Source organism: Sinocyclocheilus anshuiensis, unplaced genomic scaffold (assembly GCF_001515605.1).
Source record: "Sinocyclocheilus anshuiensis isolate Anshui unplaced genomic scaffold, SAMN03320099.WGS_v1.1 scaffold1910, whole genome shotgun sequence".
Lineage (NCBI taxonomy): Eukaryota > Metazoa > Chordata > Actinopteri > Cypriniformes > Cyprinidae > Sinocyclocheilus > Sinocyclocheilus anshuiensis.
The window spans coordinates 820,492-833,622 of NW_015546013.1; the positions used below are offsets into that span (position 1 = coordinate 820,492).

Here is a 13,131-nt window from a genome sequence, read left to right on the forward strand (position 1 = left end):
ATACACGCACATATATATATATATATATATATATATATATATATTGTTAGAACAAAAAAACAATTTTATATCATGTTTTAATCGTAATTTATATAGAATTTTGTGTATCCATTTAAACATTTTGTTATTATTAGTCTACTATAATGTTATTCATAATATAAAAATGTTCTTTACGTAATGTTTTATCATAACAATTTAATACTTTTATTTCTAATATAAAATATTGTTTATAATATAATATAACCTTCAGCTCAAACTGAATTACAGTAGAATTAACTCTCATCTTCGAAATAGGCATTAATAAACGAGCAGTATTATAACCTTACAATTATACTTTCCACCAAATAACGGAGATGTTTTCCTGAGAGCGAGCGCCTGCGGGTCATAATGTAATCACAGATGCCATATTGAGTCTCTGTCGTGTTGTGCAGCTGAATGCGTGTCAGTGACGAGATTAATCACGCATATCCAGTGCCATCCATCTCTCGCCCAAAGAAGGCGTGTCGCTTCCCGGTCAGTAGCATCATCCAGCGGCTCTTTGTCCCGCTGCTGTGTGTGTTGTTGAGTGTGTGTGTGTGTGTGTGTCAGTACCGGGCAGAGCTGCTCGAATCATGGCGGTAGCGCCCGCGAATCCTCGCACCGGGAGCACGAGAGCGCAGCTGCCGCCCTGTTATTACGAGGGATACCTGGAGAAAAGAGGAGCGAAAGAGAAGGTAAGCGGACATTATGACATGTCAAACACTTGATCTGATTATATCAATATGCATGGCATATGCCGCACGCGCATATTGTGTGGATATGGGCGAGGTTTGCATGGATCAGCTGTCTGAATATTATTTCGTTTGCCAAGTGGCCACTCAAATATTGGTTGTGCATTTCTACTGTAACGTTAATGGATGAATGAGCCGGCGTTTCTCTGTGCCATGCGTTATGCCGCTGTCTGACAGCTCTTTAAATGCCATAACTCATATGTGAGCTTATTTTTGTCTGTCGGTGCTTTAAATTCTCTGCTGCTTCTCAGCTGCTCTGGTAGTGGACACACCTTAATGCAGACCACATGCAGTCCGAAGTGTGTGATTTATATGATCCATCACGTGTTTTAATCATCAGGCATTCATTGAAAGACGCATCTCTTGCTGCAGTGCATCTATCATGTTACATTTAGAAGCGAGTTCGCTGTTATCTGCTCTTAGTAGTGCATGACTTTTACCAAAGTGCACATTTGCGAATTCTGTTTTCATGTAACTTTGAGACACTTCGAACTTATTAACCTGGTTAATAAATACTGCCGTTTCGCATGCACATTTTAGTAAATTAAGTTCATACTATGCAAAATAAGGGTTTAATTTCATTGACTTATTTCAGCATTATATCCATAAAAAATATGCTTTCTAGATATTACTGGACTATATTTTATTATAATATTCTTTATGTAATATCTATATTATTTTTTGGTGTCACTACATTTATTTATATATATATATATATATATATATATACACACACAATATTTATGCATAATAGATCAAATTTATACATAAGTATATAAACACACACACTATAAAACGCAATATGCAATAATATTTACTAATCAATACAGTGTGCAGGCAAATGTTTTATGTATTACTTCATCTTTGTGAGTAATGAATAAAATGTAATCTTCCCTTTAAGTGACCAAATGAATAGTTCTATTATATTACATTATATTTTCTATTTTTATATATAATATACACTTTAGAGAGTATGTAAAACTCTAAATATGCAATAGCTATTAAACGATGCAATGTACAGACAAATATTATATTTTAATTCAATACTAAAGAAAAAATGTTGTTGACAAAGTGCCACTTACACAAATTAATCCCAGATTGCATATTCAGGAGGGAATATTGAGAGGGGTTCAGGTGCACCGTGTGTGATGGGGGTGGGTCTCAGATTTAGGACAGCTGTGCTCCGGGTCGGGGTGTGTGTGTGTATGCGTGTGTGTGAGAGCCATGCCCCGGGGAGCCATGAGCTGCCACAGAGATCAGGATTGAGCCAGACAGAGCAGAGAATTACAGACAGAAGAGCAGTAATCTATGCAGAGATGACTGCCATTTGCTGCGCTGTCAGAGAATTAGCATGTCAAAATTATGTGTTCGAGCCCTGAACATGCATTTAATCACCCTGACTTCAGAAAGAGAAGATTTATTGTCACTTTTATGCCTTTATATAGCCCAATAATGTCCAACTATACTGCAAATTGAGTTATAACATGCACATTTTATATTCATATTTACTTAAAGACCAGATATGGAAATTTGGCTTTTGTTCTCTTTGGATGCAGGTAGCTCGGCGTTTATGGACCTGTTTATGTGGAAACACACTGTACTTCTTCAACAACCCTAAGGACACAAATGTAAGTGATATATACAGGGACTAATCCTCTATCAGTCTGTGGAGCATTAGTATCTAGATCTAGAAGGACATTCTTCTGCAAATCCCCTTCAAGTCTGAAGTCCATCGTAACCTTACCATCTCATTAAGCGCATTCAGCCATGAGAGAGCAGATGGCAAAGAGGAGTTTTATCAGACACTACTTGATTATTGTGGTTTCAGTATTGATTTTCATTCTGAACCCATGGAGATAGCAGTTTCAACCTCTAGAACCTCAGCTGCGGATGGGTAGCTTTATCTATAAGTAGTAACATGCAAAGTTTGCTGGAAAATCACACTGTGTGGGAGCTTAATATTTACATAGATGTTCACGGAATGTGATCACTTATAAAGTGTTTATTCTGGTGTGTTATTCATAGTTGTTGTTTTTTTTTAATATTACAAGAATAGTTTACTAAAAAATAAAAAAAATGCTTTTATCATTTACTCGCCTTGATGCTGTTCCAAACCTGGATTATCATTCTTCCGGGAAACACAAAATGAGATCTTAGGCAAAATGTCCAAGCTACTGTTTTGCACTGAACAATAACAAAAATGCGAGGCTTCAAAAACAGTCATGTGATTTTCTTGTATTTATATGTATTTCTGAATTTTACAACCAGAAAAAGTATTAACCATGTGAATTGTGGAAATTGTGAAAAAAAAAAATGTTTTCAATTATATTTCAGACAATTTCCTCCAAAGCAAAAGGTCTTATAGTTTAACATATGAAAGCAAAGAAATTAAGAGAGCCATAAATATTATTATTGTAATTTTATTGTGATCTGTATTAATAATAATAATTGTATTAAACAGTTTTTTATAAAAAAAATCTGTATTTTTGTACATTTTTATTTAATATATATTATAATCTATTATATTGCTTTTTATTTAAATAATAAAAATATATTTTTTTATTATTATTATTAATAATATAATATTATTCAAATTTGATTATTTATACATATTTTTAAATATGTATTAATTGAACTTATTTTATTTTATTATTTTACTTACTTTATTAAAGAAGAAAAAAAAAATGAAATAATAGACTTTAGAAATTCTGCCCAAAATCTCTTTTTTGTGTGTTTCACAAAAATCATTCAGGATTATTAAGGCGTTTTTAGGTAAACTGTTCCTTTAAATGTTGCTCTGCATGTGTGTGCTTTCTGATTAGCATGTAGAGAAGCTGGATCTGAGTGGGTTTGTGTCTTTGATCGATGACCCAAGTCGTGATAGGAATCTGGAGGCAGCCAGACTGAACCTCCGCATGAAAGATGGAGAAATCAAACTCACTGTGAGTATCAGATGTCTGTCAGTATCCCCTCATGCCCTTCATCTCAGCCTCACACCCACAGACCGTTCACAGACCCTCTGATGTGGATTGCACACTAAATAGCAAGAGCTTTCTTGAAACGATAAGCTCCAGTTTGTATGCTTGGTCAGTTACACTCCTAATGCACATCTCAACCTTCACGCACTCCTGTATGAGCAAATGCAGGTCTTTCAGTCTTCACAAACTTCTTCAAATGCAATATAGTTTCGCTTTCACAGGCCATTATTTTACTCCTGTTTATTTTTACCACATCTGATGCCAGTAGTAAGAGTTCCAGACAGCTCCAGGTCATATTATGGTCAGGTCAAGACTCAACAGTGTTGAATGTGCTGTAGGCTTTGCTCAGGAAACCCTCTGCGTTCCGAATCAGGGCCGATCAGAGGTCTGCTAGAGAGATTGTATAGAGATTACCTTCACAAAGAGGTACAAAAACACTGTACTTCGATACTTCCTCTTACAAACCCCATGAGCAGCCCTTCCATACCTCAAAGAAAAACATAAATAACTTCTGTGAGAATTTAATTCACAAATACTAATGCACTTACAACTGCAAAAACAAATGTTTACGCTACCATTCAAAAGGTTGGGGTCGGTTCGATTTTTTTTTTATGTTTTTGAAAGAAGTCCAAACAAGGCTGCATTTATTTGATCAAAAATACAGTATTATTACAATTTCAAATCACCATTTTCTATTTAAATTAGTGCTGCCAAACGATTAATCGCGATTAATCACGTCTAAAATAAAAGTTTTTGTTTATGTAATATATGTATGTGTACTGTGATTATTTATTATGTATATATAAATACACACACATACAGTATATATTTTGAAAATATTTACATCTATATACATTATATATTTATATTATATATAAATATATTTAATATATAAACATAACATATTTTTCTTAAATATATACATGCATGTGTTTGTATTTATGTATACATAATAAATATACACAGTATACACACATATATTATGTAAACCAAAACTTTTATTTTGGATGCGATTAATCGCGATTAATCGTTTGACAGTACTAATTTAAGTATATTTTAAAATGTAATTTATTCCTGTGATGCAAAGTTTAATTTTCAGGATCATTACTCCATTCTTCAGTGTCACATGATCCTTCAGAAATCATTCTAATATGCAGATTTGCTGCTCAAGAAAAATTTCTTATTATTATCAATGTTGAAAACGGTTATGCTGCTTAATATTTTTGTGGAATTCGTGATGCAGTTTTTCAGGATTCTTGGTTGAATAGAAAGTTCAAAAGAACAGCATTTATTTGAAATAGAAATCTTTTGTAACATTGTAAGTTCTTTACTGTCACTTTTGATCAATTTAATGCATCCTTGCTGAATAAAAGCATTGATTGAATCAATAAATGTAAATAGAGATCTAACTGTCTGTGAGATACTATGTGTCTCTAATGTAATGCAGTAGTGTAAGGAAATATTGCATTGAATTTTTAGTTATTAATAATATAATTAATGTCAGTGTCTCTCTCTTTCTTCTCAGGCACCGAATCTGGAGGCGCGTGAGCTGTGGAAAGGTTTTCTTTACTCGGTCGTAGATGTAAGTTCAATCAAATGAGGAAATGTTTTTAACAGAAGTTGACACATTCTTTAGTCTCACAGATGAGTTTTTGCCTCACAGTAAAAACTGTGTAAATGTTTACTTAGTGCTAGCATTATGTTATTGTACCCTAGAAACTCTAGGTCAAGTTCTGTATGTCAGTAAACACTTAACAGCTTCTCCTGCAGAACAATGAATTCCAGTCAGGCTTATTCTATATACCATCTTGAATAATATTGTTGTTCTGAGTTTGTTGAGATCTGAGACCTTTGAACTGCAGAGTTTGCGTTTTATGACCATGTTCAATTAATGCAGCAGATACCTTTGTTTCTTTTGGTTTAGGAAAGATTTGGTCGACTGTTATGGTTTGTTTTGTCGCTGATATGTTTATCTAGAGAGCAAGGTAGCTGATATTATTTTGATATGCACTACTGGTCAAAAGTTTGGCATCAGTAGGTTTTTTTTTTGTTAGTAAAAGTAAATGATTTTATTTCACAAAAACACATTAAATCAAGACATTTATCTTACAAGAAATTTCTAAATATCTTGGAAAGAATCTTTGGGGAAAAAAAGAGAATATATATATATATATATATATATATATATGTATATGTACAAGAACATGAAGCAGGCAACTGTTTGATAAACATTGATAATAATAAGAAATGTTTCTTCTGCATATTAGAATGATTTCTGAAGGATCATGTGACACTGAAGACTGGAGTAATGATGCTGAAAATTCAGCTTTGATCAAAGAAATAAATTACATTTTAAAATATATTACAATAGAAAACGGATATTTTAAATTATAATAATGTTTTGCAATATTACTGTTTTTAATGTATTTTTGCAAATAAATGCAGTGTTGGTGAGCATAAGGGACTTTCAGAAACATTCAAAAAATCACTTTAGTGTATATCCAAAAATTACAATTCTGAAAATTGTATGACATTTTATTGCTTAGATAATATTAACAGAATATTTACTTAAATATATCCACATGACACTAGTTGCACCATTTATTGACACTTCTGTTGGTAGACTTTGCAATTGACACTAGATCATTTTCAGCTGAAATCAAATATCGATTGTCTTGATATATTGTTCTTTTACTCTGTTTTGATCCTTGTCATATGAAGTGTTTAATAATTCACTTACTTTACATGGATGCTTTTTGGGACTAGAAATAACCATTGAAATACAATCGAGTCAATGTAACAAACTTTGTTTTTGGGAAAACAGGAAACAGCTTTTTGGGAAAACAGAAATTTTTAGACTATTGTAGACTTTGTTAAATCTTATATTGTTGACAGTATTGTGGATGTTTTTCAGATTTCTCAAGAAATGTAATTTTTAACTTTTATTATCTATTTTATTATTAAATCAGTTTTTGTTGGACTTTAGATGTGTAATAAAGTCAATTTTCCGGTCATCATAAAACATGAGCAGGTGTTATAAAAACTATATATCACCATCATATCCACTGGCTGTAGTTGAACACCACCAAAACTCCTCCCACACGCTTCTGTTTTTATAGATAAAGAGATCAGAGTCCCCGTGCAGAAAGCATCACTATGGATGGTATATTTAACCGTGCAAATCAGAAAGACACATGCTATGCGTTTGATTCCAGCTGGCTGTGCCCACGACTCTCACCCTCCTGCCCGGGCAGCTGCACATGCTGAATGAAGTCGTGGAGAAAGAAAAAATGCGTCGAAAGGCACGAGCGTCTTCCAGAGCCCCCTCGTCCCCCCTCTCGCTCCCGCTGGTGGGGGAAATACCTGCGTGAGTATCTGTTTATGTGAGCGAGTGTGTTTGTGGGAGACATTCTTGAGCGTCTGAGTGTTTATACATAGCTAAAGCATCACTTTTAGGAGTAGGGCATTTACTTTTCTAAAGGAGTTCTGCCTGCCTGATAAAGCACATGATAAATTTCATGGATTTACTCTGCGTCCTGCGCAGCAATAAAAATAATCAATAAAAACAGTCTCTTGAATGCCAATCTAATTTCATATGTCAGTTCGCAGAACTACAAAATGGAGCCAAACTCTTAATATATGTGATGTTTTAGAGATTATACAGTTTTTTTCGAAGGTGTATGCTTTATGAGGTATGTGGTTGATGTGTTATTTATAACTTCTCATCTATTGACAGACTGTATTTGCTACTGTTGTCATGTTTTGTCAATAAAAAATAGTGTTCGGCTGAGATTAGGGCATTTATTTTATTTTTTATCCTAGTCGTTTTTAGGCTTTCTTTACCAAAATCTACTATATGCTTAACTGGTGTGTATAATCTCATTCTTAGTGGATGCTTGAGATAAATGTTCATGTAGTTGTGCTTCTGTCTGTTATTTGGCAGGTGTTTCAGGCCTGTGTCTCGTACTGAAGCTGAGGTGCTGTTAGAAAGACATCCAGACTGCGGGAACATGCTGCTCAGACCAGGCCGGGACGGATCTTCACTCGCCGTCACAACACGACAAGACCTGAACGGGTAAAAACACTGAAACATCTCTCTCTCTTAGTATGATTTATCATTGAGAACACTACCAAAAAATACACTTTAGCTCTGTTCGAAAACCTAGTAAGCTGCCTTGCTGTCTACATAGACAGCTGACTTCTAAAACGGCATCCAAAACCAAATTGAACCTCATTGGTTTCATTGAACCTCATGACTAAATTAGACGCTTGCAAATGATGGCAACTCTGCACACTATATAAAATAGTGTTCATGAAATGTAGTGCACATGAGACCAATAGAGCATAAAATATGCAAAGCAGGCTCCGATATTAGTGGAAAACAATTATCTTTATTTCTCACTACTAAATGAAATTTAATTATAGTTGACTTTTTTTTGTTTTTTGTTTGACTGATCTGGCATCTTTAATTGTCTTCCACTGGGCTTTGTGCAATTAATTCTTAAGACTAATTCATTATGAAATCATAAGTGCCCATTGTGACATCAAATCACTGGATTTTATGTCATCATAAAGGCATTATGGCAATCACTGGATTCCAATGTAAACGTATAAATGGGCATTATAACTGAATTTTCCCTGGGTTTATACATTATGACATCATCACTGGATGTTATGATGTCATATAAGTCTATTATGACAATCAGTGGATTTCAAAGTGAACTGGATTTATACTTTCACTGGATTAATTCACTATGATGTCTTTACTGGATCAGTGCAGTACTTTAGTATTATTTTTGAATCAGCTTTTATTATGACATATTATTATGTGAATCTTAGTTTAGATATTTTTTGTGTGCTTTTGTCATTTATTTATTTTATATTTAGTCATTTAAGTACAAATTAAACATATTTTATTTCTGATAATAGCCAGGGTGACATTTCTCAGTTCTATTTCTATTTTATTTTAGCTTTATTTTAACTAGCGAAGACCATTTTTAATCGTTTTAGTTTCAATTGACAGTAACAGTAGTACTGCACTGGATGTCAGTACACATCAGAATTGAGTCATTGTGTTGGTTTCTTTATATGTTAATTATCTCTCTCTTTTTTTCTGTTTCAGATCAGTGTTCAGGCATTACAGAGTGACACAGAAGCAGCAGGGTGGTTACATTATCGATGTGGAAAACCCAGTATGTGAAAATGACTTTCTAAATAAAGAGAATCTATGCGAAAACACCAACCTTAGGAAAATCTCATTCCTCATTTTATTGTAATTTTTTTTTTGTCTCTTCCTGCAGATCCCCTGTCCCACACTGTATGATGTCATCAATGCACTTGTGGAGAAAACCGCCGGGACTCTTCAGCCCTTTATATTAGAAGAGCCTTATGAGGAGAACATCAGTATGTCAAAAACACGTTCATACATAAATATGCTCACAATCTGCACATCTGACCATAAATGAAGACATTCTTAATTCGGCATCTAAATGTATCTTTCCTGTAGCGTTTGTGTCGTCCAATGATGAGAATGGAGAGCGAACCCTGCACTGTGCTCCCACTGGACCTCTTTCTCGAGCTCCATCACTGCCACCTAAACAAGGTACCATACATCTCATGCTCCACACAACTATATCTGCTGCCATTTGTTCATATATTGAGAGTTAAATGGCAGAAAATATATCAGCATTGCTGCAGGTTCATATGATAGTGTAGTCTAGTGGTTAAAATAGTACTAGAAAAGAGCTGCTGACTAAAAGGTCGAAGGTTCAAACCCCACAGGTTTTTATGCTTTTTTGCACAAATATAATGAATAGTCTATTATGCCAGTTTCAATGCTCAAGCCAAACAACATGCAGGAGCAGTTGCACTTGGATGCTGTAGTGGCTCTTGTTGCAAAAGTATGAAACAAGTCTCAATCTGTGTGTTTTAGCAATTTGTGGCGGAATTGCATAACACTGAGAAAATGCTGGCTATGTGTGAACATCAGATGTAGGGCTGCACACTATGTCGATGTGAACTAGTGAATGCTTTTATCCCACCCCAGATTCTCTAGACTGAGTGAGTGAGTGAGTTTGTATGTGTGTGTGTTCAGTAGGTACAGACAGATGGTCGCTGCGGTCACAGATGAGATCTCCCAGTTCCTCACCAAGATCCTTTTCCCCGTCTGGCTCTCCGTCCAACTCCATGAGAAGGCTGGTTCTGTCTCCCTCACCGCTCTCTCAGAGTAAGACCCCCGGGCTCCAGCTCCAAAACGGTTTATAAAATTTCAACTTCCTAACATTTTTGGGGGGATCTGATTTTTATTGTTTTTGAACAAATGGACTTAAACAGTTGATATCACCATAGTACCAAAAAAACAATATCAATTATATGAAATAATATTAGAAGGAAAATCAGTATTTAATAATATAATTATAACAATTATTATTTACATATTTTAATATTTAATTGTACACCACCACTGATTTGGGAATATTTTTTTTTATTTTTAAGAAATTACTTTTATTCAGCAAGGATATATTAAACTGATCAAAAGTGACAGTAAAGACATTTCATAATATTACAAAAGATTTCTATTTCAAATAAATAGTTCTTTTGAACTGTTCATTAAAGAATTGTGAACATTTTAATCACAGTTTCCACAAAAATATTAAGCATTACTACTGTTTTCAAAATTTGATAATAACAAGAAATGTTTATTGAGCAGCAAATCAATGTATTAGAATGATTTCTGAAGGATCATGTGACACTGAAGGCTGTAATGATGCTGAAAATCATGCATTACAGAAATAAATTACATTTTAAAACATTCAAATAGAAAACGTTTATTTTAAAATGTAATAATATTTCATAATATTGCTGTTTTTACCATTTTTTTTATCAAATAAATGCATTGGTAAGAGCGTTGGTAAGCAGAAGACACTTCTTTTGAAAAGCATTTATTAAATCTTACATAACTCAAACTTTTCAACAGTATTTTATATTTTTTTCCCATGTGCAGGGGTGTCTCACAGACCCCAGACATACTGAAAGTAAAATCAATATTAACTGAACATGAGGGTGAAAATATGACTGTATATTTAAAATATGACTAATAAGTTTTCTTCCCATCAGGCCTCACAGACGAGCTCAAACAGACGCTGGAGAAGAGACGGACCAGTCAAGAGTGATTTCCTCCTCGTTTCTGCCCACTCTTCGTCGTCTCATTCTTCCAGTGCCTTCCAATAAAGACTGATGTCCTGTTGAACGGACAAGGACTCCCTGTAATCGACATTCTTCCCTCAGTGTGACTGAAACAATGCCACTTTATTTGGCTCTATTAATAACACGAGAGCGGAGGTCCACCAGCTTATCCTGCCTCATAATAATGCCGTCACAGAATGATGCCATTTCTGTTGAGACTATTGAAATTTAAATGGGAAAAATCTGAGCCAAGATTCTCTATACCTCTTACTCTCTCTATTCTATTAATTAGACCTTAACTCAGGTTTCTACTGTCAAACCATGAGTCGAGAGGACATAGGACATTTCCACACATTTAAGAAAGAAGCACATCAAACTCGTCTTAAAATGAAGGACTTGTATTACTGGTTTTAATCAAACACTAACTGTGAACTGGAGAGAAGTGATCTAAATGCTCAGATGAATGTGAATCTGGTATGGTTCGAGGTAGGGTCCAAAATTAACACTCGCCAAGCACCAAATGTGCATATAAATTGGGTTAATAAAAAGCAAATACATTTTGCAGATGCTTTTATCCAAAGTGACTTTGATTGTATTTGAATCAGTATTCTCTGAGATTTGAACCCATGACTTTGGCATTGCTAGTGCAATGCTCTGCTGTTTGATCTACAGGACTGCAAATAAAAATGCTAACTTTATTAGGAACGTGAAATTAATACATGATTTAAATTGAATTGTAAGACTGACTCTCACTGCTGAAAGTGACATGCTGTAAAGAAACCATCTAAAGCTTCTAAAACCAGCTATTATGATGCTATAAGACTAGCTAAAATGATTCAGCCATCTTAGGCTGGTTTCAGCTGGTTTTATTTTTTCAAAGGACTGTCGTGACTGGATCAGATATATTTTTCCCTCAATGAATATGAAGCAGTTTATGGCCATTAGGAATTATTTGTGGCCATAAACAGAGGTGTGGCAAAAGTTAATTTTTGACCCTGCTTCCTAGTGTCTCAGTAGACCTGTTATGTTTTAAAATGTGTATGATGCTTTTGGACACATTTGCAGGATAAACTTCCAAGTTTATGAAGCAGGTTTTCCTCTCATAAAATGGTATTTGAATATAAAGGACAAATTAGCCTTTTAGAGGTGAGTTTTTCTCAGACTTTTAAGCGTTTGTTGATGGGTTGTGAGACGGTTGCATTTGTGTTCCTGATCGACCAACTGTCATTATCGGTTTTATGAACATGCATGGTGCTACTGTGACTTTGTAGATATGTTTTCATGTGATGTTAAAATAATTTCTTGTTATTTATAACTGTGATATTTATGGGAATTAAAGGGAAGGTTTTGTAGAATTCACCCGCTGTTCTAGTTTTACATGTTTGTCCGCGGCCATATTTTCATGATAACAGCTCATTGCCGCCATCTTGCGACTGAAAACGTTACTAACAGTAAAACACGGAGATCTTCAGTATACATTTTGTGGTGAGTATAAACCTTTTGATTACTAGAATTCCATGAGAGTGTAGTAGTTCAAGTAAGAAGAAGAAGAACATATTTGCAAAAGAACAAACATTTGTCAAAAGAAGGGACTCGTTTTTGCGGGGACGAATTAAGCGGACTGTTTCAGAGAAAGCTTAGCTCATATAACTTACAAGTAAAACATAAAATACCTTTAACTATTTAATTATCTATTAGGTAAATATCCGGTTATTTTACAAAATAAATATATATGACAAGGGGTTTATCGCAAAATAAATCCCTTCAAGAGAGGCGAATCTGAATCGCCCTGTCAGGTGTATATTGACCACAAGGGGCGTCAGTAACCTTCAACTTTTACCTCAACATTTCATTCTGTTATTGTAATTGGATGACAAATGCTTCATGAAACAAAGTCAAGGCCTATATTTAACTTTGAAAATGCCTATAGCCTACCCAGCGGGCAGTTGACCAACCTTAAACGAAGGAATGCGGTTGAAATTATGTCAGTAATTGCCGTTTATTGATAAATGATTGCAAAAAAAGCTTAATTCATATTTATATTGTTCACTATCAACAAGATTCGATTTGCTAGATAAAAACAAACTTTAGCAGTGATTCATTTGACCTTGATCCATGATGATTCATCTGTGAAAAAATGTGCTAGTACAGAACAAGTTCATCCAGATTGTCCAGATAATCTGAATTTGCAAAAAAAA

General features: G+C 34.4%; 1 protein-coding gene across 1 annotated transcript; it reads left to right on the forward strand.

Moving 5' to 3' along the window:
• The first annotated feature begins 318 nt into the window (after nucleotides 1-318).
• Nucleotides 319-11,501, forward strand: stap2a (signal transducing adaptor family member 2a). The gene is made up of 11 exons (XM_016499532.1): nucleotides 319-713; nucleotides 2,327-2,398; nucleotides 3,593-3,712; nucleotides 5,274-5,330; nucleotides 6,964-7,115; nucleotides 7,692-7,823; nucleotides 8,871-8,940; nucleotides 9,049-9,151; nucleotides 9,255-9,350; nucleotides 9,843-9,974; nucleotides 10,865-11,501. The coding sequence occupies exons 1-11, from the start codon at nucleotides 612-614 to the stop codon at nucleotides 10,918-10,920; spliced, it is 1,092 nt and encodes a 363-aa protein (XP_016355018.1). The 5' UTR covers nucleotides 319-611; the 3' UTR covers nucleotides 10,921-11,501.
• The last annotated feature ends 1,630 nt before the right edge of the window (nucleotides 11,502-13,131 follow it).

Coding starts and splice junctions, on each gene's coding strand:
- stap2a (XM_016499532.1), top strand. CDS start 612: ATGGCGGTAGCGCCCGCGAATCCTCGCACCGGGAGCACGAGAGCGCAG. Junction 3,713..5,273: donor ATGGAGAAATCAAACTCACT/GTGAGTATCAGA, acceptor CTTTCTTCTCAG/GCACCGAATCTGGAGGCGCG. Junction 7,116..7,691: donor CTGGTGGGGGAAATACCTGC/GTGAGTATCTGT, acceptor GTTATTTGGCAG/GTGTTTCAGGCCTGTGTCTC.